The sequence below is a fragment of the Seriola dumerili genome, unplaced genomic scaffold, assembly GCF_002260705.1.
Source record: "Seriola dumerili isolate Sdu_G_001 unplaced genomic scaffold, Sdu_1.0 BDQW01000609.1, whole genome shotgun sequence".
Classification (NCBI taxonomy): Eukaryota; Metazoa; Chordata; class Actinopteri; order Carangiformes; family Carangidae; genus Seriola; species Seriola dumerili.
The window spans coordinates 329539-344674 of NW_019174864.1; the positions used below are offsets into that span (position 1 = coordinate 329539).

General features: G+C 41.8%; 1 protein-coding gene across 3 annotated transcripts in view; it reads left to right on the forward strand.

Annotated features, from left to right (window-relative positions):
• rbfox1 (RNA binding fox-1 homolog 1) overlaps nt 1-15136 on the forward strand; it is a 174026-nt gene that overhangs the window by 94335 nt on the left and 64555 nt on the right. For 2 of the 3 annotated variants that reach the window (XM_022764913.1, XM_022764916.1), the window contains exon 2: nt 8722-9015. In XM_022764913.1, coding sequence (XP_022620634.1) covers nt 8722-9015 — 294 coding nt within the window. Of the gene's footprint in view, nt 1-4098; nt 4132-8721; nt 9016-15136 lie in introns of those variants that run through there. The other variant, XM_022764914.1, reaches the window with a different exon arrangement.

The window sequence follows — 15136 nt, forward strand, 5'->3', positions numbered from 1 at the left end:
TGATACAATCCATACAATTCAACTAACTATGTGAAGCAATGCAAATTAACAAATGTTTCTCTAATTTCTGCTGATTCTTTCTGTTCTTTTACATTTTTCTTTACTACAGTCCATCCATACTGTTTCTTTTTGCTACTGTTCTGGATCTGTATTCATAAAACATCCTGAAGCTGAATGTAGCTCCTGAGTGTATCAGTCCTAAATATAGGATTCCTTAGTTTTTGGTCCAAAGGCGCAATCTCACCCAAATTCACGTCCTATTCATGTCTATGTGATAAGGGGCATGAGACATTTGCTTCTGGCTGCAGTTTGACCCGCCTCCTTCGGTTTGCTCAATCTAAGCTCAATCTGAGTAAACTGTGACACATGAAATCATGAGGCTGTCCAGTATAAGGTCAGTTTTATCACTGCAGGAGCTACTGCTACTGCAGCTACTGTCTGACTACGCCCCTAGCTCCCAGCTAATCCAAAAATGGGCAAAGAGGAGAGGCGTATGTGGAGCTGAGACTTCGGTGCGTACTGTTTTGTGGCAAGTATATACTCACCTACCTGTCACTAAAAGAGGCCACGCCCTCAATACTACATGACTCTAAGCCTTAATAAAATGTAAACAGGTGAGTTATATAAACAGTTGTCATGAAGGAGGAAATTAGACATTTTAACATGGGAGTCTATGGGGATTGACTCACTGTTGGAGCCAGACTCTAGTGGTCATTAGAGGAACTGCAAGTTTTGCTACTTCAGTGTTGACTTCATTTTTCAGCCTCAGTTGATGCCTGGATTTTTGGCAGCATCCAGAGACTTCTGGCAGGTGGCATGTCTAGTGCTGGCAATTCAAACAACGCAGAAGAAAAAAGGTGCAGTGAAGGTAAACTGCAGATGCAATGTAAATTTTATACGTCCTATTTCATGCAGACTAAATATACATATATATTTTTCATATAGAGCTGAATCACATCTGTAGACTGACCTGTTTTGAGTTGTGCTGCTTTATAACACAAACGTTTACTCACAATGTTTTTTCTTTGCGTTTAAAAGTCTGCAGTAGTAAACTGTAACTCATTAGTTAGTGCAGTGTCAGTGATGGGGGGCTGAGGGAGGAGGAGGTTCTACTGACAAAGAAAAGCTCATAGCTGCTCATTAAAAAAAACAGAAGAAATGAACATGAACTGGTTCAGTTTAATCTGTGTGACCTGAACTTGGAGCTCACTCTAGTGAAATGTGAACTTGCTCGAGAACAAACAACCAGATGAGCGTCTGTCCTGTTTTCCTGACTGAGCAGCTCCATCAGCTAGTGGCCCGGCACTGCTGTGTTCATGTCTGTGTCTTCTCTCTGCATCTGTGTGTGTGTTCATCCTGCTTCACTGGTGCTGCTTTGGTCACACCCTGTCTCACATCGCCCCAAACCATCTGTCAACTACATGACCAGGACACACACACATCTGGCCGGAACTTGCCCTTTCTACATCCCTTCATCCAGCGTCTCCCTCCTCACACACTCCCTGCGATCAAACACTTAGAGGGCCGTGGCCACTTAGCAGACCACTGAAATGTGGATGATACACTGTGTGTTTGTGTGTGTGTGTGTGTGTTTGTGTGCGTGTTGCTGATTTCTCTCTTTCTCCTCGAGAGAGATATTTTAGTGGCTGGTCTGTTGTGGAGGTCATAGAGGAGCCACTAAATTAATTATCAATTATCAGCTTTCAACAGGGAGAGAAAATGAACCAAAAATTAAGTTTGATTAATTCATGAGAAAAGTAAAGTCTGCGTCTTTTTGTTTTGTGATTTTGACATTGCTGATAGATCGATCTATCTATTTGTCAAGTGACAGACACAATATTGGTAATTTCTTCCTTTGATCAAAGATGTTTGACTGTCAGTGAGTACAGTCAGGCCTCCAGGTACCGCAGACACCTGACACCATGAATAAGCAAACATGGCTGCAGTGTGAGGAAGAATAAGACCCTGACAGCTGCTTGCTTTTAAAATGGTGTTGCACAGATATTTTGGCAGCTGTTGTTATACTTAGTTGAGTATGTCATTCTAGGTCTACGGGCATTTATCTGAGTTTGCAGGAATTTACCCCCCATTCAACCCCTGGAGCTTTAACGTCCCTCTCCAGACATGATTTAAACTCTGTAAAAATCAGCTGCTATGATTCCTAATTTGTTAAACATGTTTTTCACACATGAAGTGGGTCTGAAGCTCATCTACTTTTACTTACATGCTTTGTCCCCCGAGACCACAATCAGAGACTAACAGACGGATTAGAACGGTTAGTGTAATTAGCATCTTTTATTTGTTTATGTTGTTTGTTAGCTTGCAGCTGGCAGTGGCTGACTAAGAGTTACTGGTTGTGCTAATGCTAACTCTGGCTCTCTGTAGTGACATGGTTTCAGGTTTATTTAGCCCCGCCCCCTGTCCCCACAAGTTGACAGGATTGGTTCCTTAGGTTTGTGACGTATGAAACCCTGGCTGTCTGAATCTGTGTTTATGAGACTGTCATTGGTTCAGTGCAGTTCAAGGTGGAAACACTCAGTCATGGTGCTGAAAATCATCAGAGGGGGATTTAAGACCAGGTTACTGTAGCACACTTGAATAAAGATTAAACATGAGCAATGATTTTCTTTCAATGTGCATTCCTCAAAAATACACTCAGATAACAGACATAAGCTTCCGACCAGCAGCACTTTAATATTTATGTAAATGTCTTTTTGGGATTTTATTTTTGAGATTTATCCATGAACAAAAATAGCTTAAAAATAATAGAAACACACTGAACAAAAACAAGATGCTGTCAGTATCTGGTGTGACCAACAACCAGCGTCCAGGAATTGTGTAGCTACATCAGGCTGCAATGACAATGGGCCTCGTCACAATATGTCTGTGTGTTTTTATCTTGAAAGTAATGACAAAAGTGTTTTTGTTCAGTATACATAAAATAAAATATTACTGGTACACCCTCTGCTGTTATATTGAAGGTAAAGCAAGCACAGCTGTATCAAATGTACCACCACAGGGCCTTGATGCACACAACATAGTTAGCTACTTTATTAATTTGGCTAACAACAACAGCAACAAGCAGATAGACAGATAGATAGGTAATCTAAGCTCACCTGCCTACCTGTAAAACTACACAGATATGACAGCACATCATTGTTAACATGTCCAGTGTTTTGTCATGTGTAAGGCCCATGTTACTCTTGCAGATGTAGCGATGGTGTCCCTGCAAAATAGAGTCAGAGGGGAACTTGTCTTTCATTGCGAGTTGTTGTTGTTGTTGTTGTTTTCAGTAGCAAACAGGCCAGGGGAATCTGCCTGGAATAGGCAGGTTTATACCCCCAGCCTACATCCAGTCAGTCAGGCTCGTCCCGTGTAGCCCCATGACAGAAGCGCTCATCTAATGGTAGACTCCCTCTTGTGGCAGAAGTTGATAATGGTACTTTCTCGGCTGTGATTGCAGGAAAGGAGAGCACAGTAAATATTTGCTTAGAAAAAAATATAAAAATTTAAGTAAACAAGACATGACTTGTTACCTCAGAGCATTAAGTCTGTATTTGCATATAGCATGGTGTTACAATGAAATAGAATTAAAAGAATATTTGTACAGAGTGCCTTATTTTATGATCCTATTGTAAGGAATACCAAATAGAACCAGCCGAGAGAGAAGTTCTCTCCCACCTCCACACAGCTGGCCAATCACTGCATGACGTGGGCGTGAGTGTCAGATTTGGAAAGTTCCAACACTGACAGCCACAATCCATGTATGTAGAATAAGTGTGTTGACGGGGGAGGGTCGGGGGTCTGTATACTACTGTATACCGAAATGAAGGAACAGGGGAAACAATGACACAGACAGGGAAGGATCGTAAGAGAGAAGAGAGTGGTGAAAACATTTTGGAGAATGCTGCTTTCATTCACAGTGGCACCTCCTCCTCCTCCTCCTCCTTCTGCTCATTCCCCCACTATACACACACACATACAACCACACACACACACACACACACACACACACACACACACACAAAGCCATCCATAATTGATGCTAGCTGTAGGCAGACACTGGCGGGCTGGACTTTATAGCGCAGCTGGATGTGCATGGAGGAAGGCAGAGGCGAGATGGTAGAGCAGGTACTTTTGAGAATACACACTGTTTTTTCCACCGTCTCTCTTTCTCCCCCTCTCTCTCTCTCTCTCTCTCTCTCTCTCTCTCCTCATTGTCACTTCTGAACTCGCTCTCTCGCTCCACACTGTTTGTGCTGTGACTGCAGAAGGCAGCATGCTGCATGCTCCTTTTGTGGGCTGTGTGTGTGTGCGTGTGTGTGCGTATGTGTGTTTAGTACGCAGGTCTGCATGCTCTGTTTATGTGGGTGTTGGGTGTGTGTGCATGCATCTCTTTCTTTTCAACCTCATCTTTTAATCTTCATCTATATCAGACGCAGGCAGGAGTCGATGAATTTACGCATTAGAGAGAGAGGGAGAGAGAGAGAGGGAGAGGAGTGTTTGGAAATGAAGCCAAGGAACCCTGCAAACTGGAAAAGGTTTGTTGTGTTTGTTCGGCAGTGAGAGGACAGGAGCGAGGAATCCCATTTTCCAAGTCTGTTTTAATACGATACTCAAAGGTTGTATGTAAACTGAATAAGTTGCATCGCTGTCGTCCCTCCCACTGCTCATATTCAGACTCTGCTGTAAACAATGGAGGACGAAATCTCCCAAAGTTCAGCTGAAGCTTCAGGCTTCACCAGTCTGACCTAGACAAATCAAGTGGGTATCCTCCTACATTTCAGTCCTTCTTTCCTCTTTCTATTTCCCTCACACCATCCTTGCTGAACTGGGGAGTACTTCCTGGTAGTCACATATGGGTTTGTTGCCAGTTTTATGATGAAGTCAGTTTGTTTTTGGCCTCACCTGAACCTGAACTGTACCTCTAGTCCAACCATGTGTGCTATGGGTGACACTGTTTGTCAGTGAGACAGAAAACAGCGGCAATAAACCTACAAATGACTGTCGGATGAAGACACTCTCTTTCTTTACCTCATGTTAGACTGAGACAATAGCTCTTTTCCGACCAATCGTTTTGTTTTGTTGTTAGGTGACATCTAGTGTTCGTAGTAATTACGACAGGAGCAAAGGAGTGACGTAGTCATGTGAGGAGGTTGGGTCAACAAAACACAGGAACATGACACATGAGAGCGGTGATTGATTCATAGCATTGTTATTATTGTAACCATGACAACAAAGATCATCTAATCTTAAGTAAGTACTTATTTTAATCACAGTTTCTGTGCCTAAAACTAAGCCATGACCGTTTATTGTCGTAACTATGACAACAAAAGTGCAGTACACCACTGTTGGTACACTCCGCATGTCTATTATAATATCCATGATAACCAAGGTCTGGTACTTTCTGTTTCATGAGACACTCCTATGGGTCGTATCAGAGAGTTGGAACAAACACTGTGATGGTTGTTCAGGTTGGAGGATTGGTTGATCTTTTACTGATCTTAACTAAGTAGTTTTTCTTAGCAGAAAAAGTTCCCAAACCTCCCAACCTCTGATGCTTACTGAAACCCCAAACAAGCCAGAAAGCTCAGAGGGGCATTATATCAGAAGTTAAAAGGAATTTTTGTTCCAAAGGTCACCTGTGGTCATGAGATTTGCGTAGTGACTGAAAGAATGAGTTCCCGAGTACAAGTGGCTGAAATGGTTTTCCTCCATAGGGTGTCTGGGCTCAGCCTTAGAGATAGAGTGAGGAGCTCTGAAATCATGTCAAAAGGAGCCAGTTGAGGTGTTCCAGGCATCTGATAAGGATGCCTCCCAGGCGCTCTTCCTTTTGGAGGTGTTCTGGGCACATCCAACTGGGAGGAGACCCATGGGTAGACCTAGAACTCACTGGAGGGATTACATAACCCATCTGGCCTGGGAACACCTCGGGATCCCCCAGGGGGAGCTGGAAAACGTTTCTGGAGAGAGAGATGTCTGGAATACCCTGCTTAGCCTGCTGCCACCACGACCCAAGCCCGGACAAGCGAAAGAAAACAGATGGATGGATTTTGCTGTTTAGTTTGAAGGACTTGTTTGCAGTTTCAAGTTTGTCAATTAAGCTATAAAACAAAATGCAGTTAAAATGGAATAAGGTTTCTCCAGGATCAGAATATAGGACTGACAGAGTAGTCCGTGTCAGAGAAAACAGAAAAGGATGCAACATCCATATTGTTGGGGCATGAACACTTAGGAGCAATTAAATATATGTGTATATTCAAATGAAGTGAAAGAAATGCCCCGACGAACACCTCAACAACCACTAACATGTTCCATCTATTTCTTTAAACTTGTAGCTGTGGTGGGGGTTAACTGCTGGAACGTTTTCTTATAAGTGTATCCCTCCGCCCAATACCTCTGGGCAGTGTCTCTGGCCTTAGTGCTTGTTGCCAGGATCACAGGTTTTGCTCTACGTTCCAAGTGTAACTCCCCACAACCACGAATTGTTGTTTGTCTTAACAGCTCAAGTGGGGATAAACAACACAAACAATTTGTGTTGTTTTTTTTTTTACTTCTCATAGCATGTCGACGACCTGTTTGACCTCCTGATTTCCCTCAGTGAATCAAGTAAACAAGTCTTTCCCAAAAATGTATTTTTCTGAAGTCCTTTGGAAGATCACAATTTAAACATACACTGTAAATATATAGTGTAAATATACAATTACAATCGATCTCAGTGTTGTTTTATATTTCGGCAACGTCATATTTCTAAAACCTTCATGCCAATAAAGCAAGTTTGAATTAGAATGTAATACAAAATTATGCTCCCCACTGCTTTGCATGCATTATATCATCATGCATTATAGGCAGGACAAAAACCAAAGGAAGGTGTGGACATGCAAGGATGCATAGTCTGGAGTTCTATCTGTAGTAAGTGTTGAGACCTGTGAATGGTGTGGCATCTCCTGAAATAGGTCAGATGGGGGAGGGGCATGAGTGATCAGAGGATCAACCCTGGGTAGAAAACAAAGGTGTTGTAAACATCCATCAGAGTTTACAGACTCTGCTTTAACTTTGACCCTCTGTACTTACTGTAATTTTCCTGTCTGATCATGTGACTGCTCCTGTTTCGTGCCCAGTTGAATCTATTTTTAGTGATGTCGTCAAATTCCCAGATCTCATTAATTACTTTGGTGAGTGCTGTGTTGTCAGGACTGATTAACCTAATGGCCAAGTTGTACTAAACAAGGTCCGTCAGTGAAGTTACTGATAGACCTGCAGATCTGACTGTTCCACTGAGTTTCATGGAGAATGCTGACTGAACAAATCTCTCAAGGAAGTGAAGTCAATATTTTATGTGATCAATAGATTTTATGGTGTTCTCAGAAGGAAGATGGAGAGTCAATCAATGGAGGAGGGGCAAAGTCATTTAGGATTAAAACACAAGAAACACATTTGACTCTAATGCAGAATTGTCTTTTGAGAAATGGAGAAATAGTTCATGAAAAGATTAAACATGCAGAGAGACATCTTATTCTGAGGAAGAGAAATTCCTCCTCTCTTCTCTCGCTCTCTGTGTGCACTTATTCAGAATTTAAATTGTATTCCTTGAGTCGCCTGTGAGTGTGTGTATGTGTGTGTGTGTGTGTGTGTGTGTGTGTGTGTGTGTGTGTGTGTGTGTGTGTGTGTGTGTGCAGCACTTTGCCACGTAAAGCATATTTCAGCCTTCTAAATGTGGTTCTCATTACACAGCAGAGCATTTAGCCAAGACTCACTGTCTGCACCACCCCCCACCCCCACCACCCCTCTCTGTTTCTTTTTCCTGCATATGGCTACACCTCTCTCTCTCTCTCTCTGAAATATAAATGTCCCACCGGAGTCGCCTCTCTCACATACACACACATACTTACTCACTACACTAAGTGTTTTGGGAGCACATTCACTTTCTATCCTCAAAAATGTGTCCACCATTTTTTGTGACTCACAGCTCCAGTCAGCTGAGATGTTTTATACACGTTAAAATCTATAATAAACACAAAGTTGTTTGTCCTGGACGAGTTCATTGTACATTAGCAGCCATTCTCTGCACAATACACACAGTGTTTACCTGTGTTTAAGTGTATTAAAGGAGCTATCTGTAAGTTTTGCTATTGCTACATAGCTAATGTTAGCATTGACAACTGTTTGCTTAAGATGACTGCCCATCATCTTTGTTTTATTTAAGATAAATGACTAGCAGTCACACAAGGCTTCAGTATTCAATCTAAAAGTGTTGGTTGTAATGAAAAACAGTCTGGTAATGTTCTTTAAGTCTTGCCAGCTGCAGGAATGTGCATCAAATGTAAAATCTGTGTGAGGGTTGTTCCAAAGGAAAGCTCACCAAGTCGAAAACTTCTTTGTAGCATAAATGTGCCCAAAAATTCCATGACAATCTTCTAATTGGATTGTGATGATATTCTTGCTGACACTGCCAAAAATGGTCACAGGGCCAACAACTACAGGAATTCATCCTCTGGGGACAGGGATCTGTGATCCACAGCAAACATAAATCCAGACATTTGTTTCACAAATTGCAGTCAGGTAGAATTTTTGGACCAAAGTGGCCAACCAACCAACATCGCCTTCCTTAGAACAGTCTGAATGGAATTTAAGACAGTCAAAACAGGACGTGAGCAAAATCTACAAGGATGGTCTGTTGAAGTTGTCTAAATTAAAAAATGCATGTCTTTGTTCCTACAGGGTAACCAGGACACCGCGGCACCCCCGGACCCATCCATGGCTCAGGCTTACCCATCAGCCCAGTTCGCCCCCCCTCCCCAGAACGGCATTCCTGCTGAGTTCACAGCTTCACACCCCCATCCACATCCACACTCCCACCCACATCCACACCAGCACCCAGCAGCACCACAGGACTACACCGGTGTCCAGGCCTCCGTCAGCGAGCATCCACTCAACATGTACCAGTCCTCGCAGAGCCACAGTGAGCAAGGCGGGTCAGACGCCGGCAGTCAGACGGTCACCGGCACAGCCACAGTAAGGCATTGTGGGAGAAGCTGGTGTTTAAGTTGGGAATACCTGGGTTTCAGTAGTAGTAGTTTCTCCCATTTCTTAACAAGCAGCCACTGCGTTGGTTTGTACAAATGGATTGCAAATGAAGATAGCTATAGTAGTGTGTTTTGAAAGGCAAGAAAGCATCACATGAAATAGATGTAGTACTTAGTACTTACACAAAGGTTTCCTACTGCACTGAAGCTTCAGTGATGTCCCCAACTTGTAAGTTGCTTTGGATAAAAGTGTCTGCCAAATGAGTCAATGTAAATGTAATGCATGGGTAAAAGTCTGTGGTCTTAAGACCTAGGAATGTAAGACTGGACCACAACTTGCAGATAGAGGGGTGTAAAACTGAATCAAGGACAGGGGGTTGTAGCACTTGATTATGACCTGGAAGTATTGACTTGTAGGAATGCATGACAAGGAGGATGGGGTTCTAGGACTGGACCATGACCTGGAGCCACAGGGTTGTAGGACTGGGTCATGACTAGGGCAGTAGAACTGGACAATGACCTGAAGGTACAGTTTGTACCATTACTTGAAGGTATAGGTGGCAGGACCAGATCATGACCCAAAGATACAGAGTTGTAGACTTAGATTATGACCAGGAGGTATGGGATCATAATCCATCTATAAATTTCTGTTCTAAAGTCATTTTTTCAAGTTCTTCTTCTTCTTCAGATTTCTTTTAGTCATGCTGATGCAACAATTTGGCATCAGCGAATGACATCAATGTTAACCCTGACATTGAGAGAGACTGTCAAAATATATTATTGTTTGCTTCTCATTCATTGAGAAGGAAGAGGATACTTACATTTTCGGTCACACCTGTAGTTTGGTTCAGTTCGTCAAGACCTCGGGAAAAAAAAGTAATCAAGGCCTTTAAGGGCAATAATTATATTAACTGTTCATATGGACCCATTTTTGACACTGATCCTCTGATCCACAGATGGATTTAATGGTAGTGTAACTTTTGAATGCCGGCTAAATTCACATATCATCTATCACAACATCCTTTGGCTGGTTGTCTACACACCACAAACAAACTGATCAGATTCCAGATGGATTCAGAAAGATACCCAGATCTTCAGGTCGTGGAGGGTTGGTCTACACCAAACCAAGTGAGCAATTCCACCACAGTTTTTTCTAAACCATAGCAAACAGGTTCGATGTGGAATCTCTCCAAGTGGACACCCACAGTGAAAGCTGATGTTGATGTAGTCCCACAAATTCTTGGCTCCTAAAAACCTCAGACTCTTTTGAATTTGCTGTGAAAGCACATTGTCTTTCTCAAAGTTTCACAATTAACAAAGTTAATTGTACACAGTTTTTCGACTTCGAATTTACTTCATCAGACGTGTCTTGGTGCACCATTGTTCATTGAGAAGTATAACATGGTGAATGTTTAGATGATGATGATTGGATTGTGGTGTTCAAAGGTGAAAGGTCAAGGTCACTGTGACCTCATATCTGTCCTGATCTTGTGAACATGTTATATCAGGAATGCCTGGAAGGGAATGTCATACATCAGACACAAGCGTCCACTAGGATTCAAGGATGAACTGATTAGAATGACCATAACTCAAGAATTCATCTGCTAATTATTACACAATTAAAAAAAAAAAAAAAAATGTCTATGAGGATAAAATGAAGTGATGACATTTAATATCCAAAAGTTCAAAGGTCAAAGGTCAACTTCACTGTGACATCATAACATTGTGCAAAAACACTTCTGGTCATTATTCAACACTGTTGCTCAGGGACTGAAGGAGAGATTGTGACCATGACTACAACTTGACTGGTTGGCGGAGGCATAAAACTGTGAGACGGTAAATCTAGTTGAGCTATTGTTCTAATAGAATTCATATGATTTTTAATGCTGCATATACAAGTGCAGCCTTGCAGGCAACAAAAATCCTGCTAGTCGTTGGTCTCTGCATTTATAACTCTGTTCATTTTCATAAATATTTATGACACCACTGGCCTTAAGTGTCATAAAGATGGGTATTATTTTGCATAGTAATATTGTGTTTCCACAGCACTGCAAAAAAAATGCTTAATTTTCTTTCTCTTTCTCAACTGGACTTTGAAACTCAATTCACACATGAAATATTGATCTGAATATAAGATGAAGCTCAGTGCATATCTGGGAAGAACCTTAATTATAAAATATTGACTTACTGCAACGTGTTGATATCTGTATGTAGCAAACAGCTGTCATAGGTCATTCAATCTGACAACAATCTGACATGTTGGGGGAAAGTATAATGAAAGAAAGAATGAATTAAAATACATTTAATCTGTATTTTAATTACAGGTACACTTCAATTACCAAATCACTTAAGGAATGATGATGAAAAAGTGTTTCCTTACTTTTTTCAATACAAAATATAAAATATTGTGTTAACTTGAGGAACAAAGTTTGTGGTGCAGTGTGAGTGAAATGTCAAAAATTAGATTTACTGCTGAGGAACTCAGGAGGATATAACCATGAATTGGGAGAAGGAACTCACCAGTGACTTCTACATGGACAGAGGAGTGTTGTTCTGTACCCTGGTTCAGCACTCAGTGGACAACCTTAGGAGGCAGAGAGTTCTTCATGCATAAAAACAAGGGAGCACGTTGTATAGGTAATCATAATTCCCCTGTTAACTAGCTTGCTTACAAATGCTAATTGGTAACAAAATGTTACCAATTTACCAATTAAAATATCAATGTTTATGAGCTGCCCTATCTAACAGCTAGCCAATCTTCTCATTCAGATGATAGCTAGCTAGTTTCTCTTTCTGCTGAGGGTTTGTTGCTATTAGCAGATTCCATCTCTGCCCAGTTAGAATTGGCTGATCACAGTTGTCTTCATCAATTACTGGGCCAAAATGGAATCTGAAGATTGTTACTTTAAACTACAAGTGAGGATGATCTGTTCCAGATCTGACTACCTGCTGGAGATAACAGATGCCTGTGGTCACTGTGTCCTTGTCATTCTTCTGCAGCCTGGGGGCAGACCTCCTCTAGCTGCGGAGGAAACCTTGTTTTTCTTGAGAGAGTTAACTTCACCCCGGTCTCTCAGACAGTCATTGCTTGCTTTAACCAGAGTCAGTTGAGAGAGGAGATGGTACACTCACAATCACTTCCTGTATCTGTGTCACGAGGGTTTCTCCACCTCCGGCCCCTTCAGGAGACCAGCAGCAGGTCTGAGTCTGTTCACTCCAATGGGAGAAGTGAACCTGATCACACATTATGATTCTTTAGCCTCATAGTCACTGAAATAAATGGATAAATGGATCAATTTTTCACAAGCCACAAATCTTCAGGACATTCTGACATTAAAATGACATTTTTCAGACAGATCAGGAGAAAATGAACTTTATTGGAGACCTGTCTCTGTCTCAGCAACAAACTCTGAGATCTCACAGCACAGATCTCTCTGTTGGTTCTGGCTTCACTGCTGCAGAAGATTAGAGCGACCTATAGGTGAAACCATGAATTAAAAGTTCAAACTGAAATAAAACTTGTATTTCTTTGCTTTATAACACTATAATTGTTAGTATTATTGAAGTGTTTTTGGAGGGAAAACAGAGAGTATGAGACTGAGCAGTAAAATCAGGTGTAAATTCAAACTGTATCTAGTGTTATATTGTATTGTTGTTATGTTTGGACATGAACAAGCCATCACAACCATGCCTACTTAGGAGACAGGAAGTGTTTAGCCTTTGTTATCATTGGTGCTGCATGTAACGCGTCATCTTCTGTTATACAGGATCTCTGATTTAACTCTTAGAACATCAACTTCAGCGATGTGTCAGCTTTTCTCCAACACCAACCACATCACATGCCTGGCACATCTCTGCAACTTGATGCTAGATATTTTCCCTGACACCTTTAAGGACTTCAATCGCCCCAGTGTCGCCTGGAGCTGTAGGCCTTCATGCAGGCTCTAGGCTTGGCTTCTGTCATGCCACTTTTGCTGTCTCGGTCAGATGGGGCTCCTGGATTGATGCTGTAAGATACCTGCAGGAGAACTTTGACATATACATGACTTTATACCTACAAAGGCTTTCGTGTTAAGGCAATCTTAATTGTTGAGCACAGCTCTCAGATCTTGGCCACCCTCTCCAAACTGCAAGACACGTCCAGACCGTCCTCTGCCACAATCCATGGAGATTTGAATGACCTCTGACCTTTGATGTGTTTTGAGGGCCCTTTTCCATGAGGCCATGGCTGAATGTTCTGCAAAGCTACAGGCTGAGATGGAGAGGAATCCAAATCCACTCTAGTGTTTGATCCAGCAAAGGAGACTGGGTGTAGAGAGAACATTGATGATTAGATGTAGACTCTTCTCTCATCTGTTCTCTTACTGTAGGCCTACTCACTATTGATTTGTTCACTTACTTTTCACTAAATTAAGTTTGTAGGACAATATGCACTTGGATATGTGGATATTTTTAATATCCAAAGGCTTTGCATTATTTTAGAGCATCTGACAAAGTTTTATATTTCCGTATCATGTTTTCACCTTTGGTCAAATTGAGGTCAAGCGCCATCCCAGTTATTTAAGGCAACTCAAAAGAAAATATCAGCATTTTTGCCCTTCCTGTCTTCTCTCATCTGCACTATGATGACTGGACCGTAAGGGGATACCGATCACAGTATTGTAGTAAAAAATCAACCTGAAAGTAGAGCTGGAATATCACATTTCCAGTTCTTCCTCATTCTTTAAAAACTGAGTGCTGAGAATGTTGTATGATGATGATTTCTTGGCTGAAACCCACAAGTTATTCAACCAGAGGAGAGAGTGAGACAACAAAAGCACGTTGGCAGCAAGAAGAAGGCATACTGTACATCTGGAAGTCTCATCAGGTCTGTCTGCTCCACTCCTTCCCCCACATCATCAAACCTTCCTCTCACTACTTTGTTCTCTCTTCTTGTCCTCCTTTTTCTTCAGCTATGTGCTCTCTGCCTCTGGGTCTGTTTCTCTCACTCCACCATGTTTCAGCTCTTTGCCCCAACTTTGAATTTCAACCCCAAAATATCGTGAGGGGGGGGGCACTGAAGTTTACTGCAGCCTCAGGCTCTGTTCTTGGTGACAGGAAGGGGAACCTTTCTTGGTCGTCCGCTGTTGTAGTCCATCCACCTCAATATTGGACATGTTGTTCACTCTGAAGCTTTTCTGCTCAGCACATTTGTAAAGAGTGGTTATCTGAGTGACTGTAGCCTTTCTGTCCAACAACTCCTCCAACCTGAACAACCACACAGGCCGTTTTCTTCAACCCTCTGATACGACCCATAGGAGTGTTACCTCAAATAGTGCCCCTACAAGGGAAGGAGCAAGACCTACAAGACCTTGTTGTCATGGTTACAATAAGAAACACATAGACTATATGGACAGCTGCCTACATATCTTTGTCGCTATGGTTACTACAATAACAGTCATGGCTTGGTTAGGTTCATGTAAAAATCGTGATTTGGGTTAAAAGAAGAACTTCCTCGACATTACGCAGTCTTTGTTGTCATGGTTACTACAATAACAGTCATGGCTCGGTTAGGTTCATGTAAAAAACATGATTTGGGTTAAAAGAAGAACTTCCTCGACATTATGCAGTCTTTGTTGTCATGGTTACAATATAAAAAGCTATTTTGATATGGGAATCAAACACCGCTCGCCTATGTCAGATTCCGGTGTTATGTTGAGCCATCCACAACCACAACCTCCTCCTGACGTGGACTTTGTCTCTCTCTATTCTATATCACCTGACTTATTCCTTTGCTCCTGTCATAATTACTACGACCACTAAATGTTGCCTAGCAACAAAACGTAATCAATAACCTGACCCATACCAACCTTGATTTTTACAGGAGGACAGTGTCTTGGATGCTATTGTTGTTGCTCCAATCCAAAGCACAAAGTCACTGAGATACTGATATTTGATGTGAATTTGATGTTATCTGAAGCTCCTCACCCGAATCTGTTGCTGCAACATGATTGGCTGATTGGATAATTGCATGAGCAAGCAGGTGTACAGGTGTTCTTAATAAGGTGCTCAGTGAGCAGCTGGAGTTAGTGTTAGCCCTGGAGCTTAACACCGTGGTATGATTTATTTGT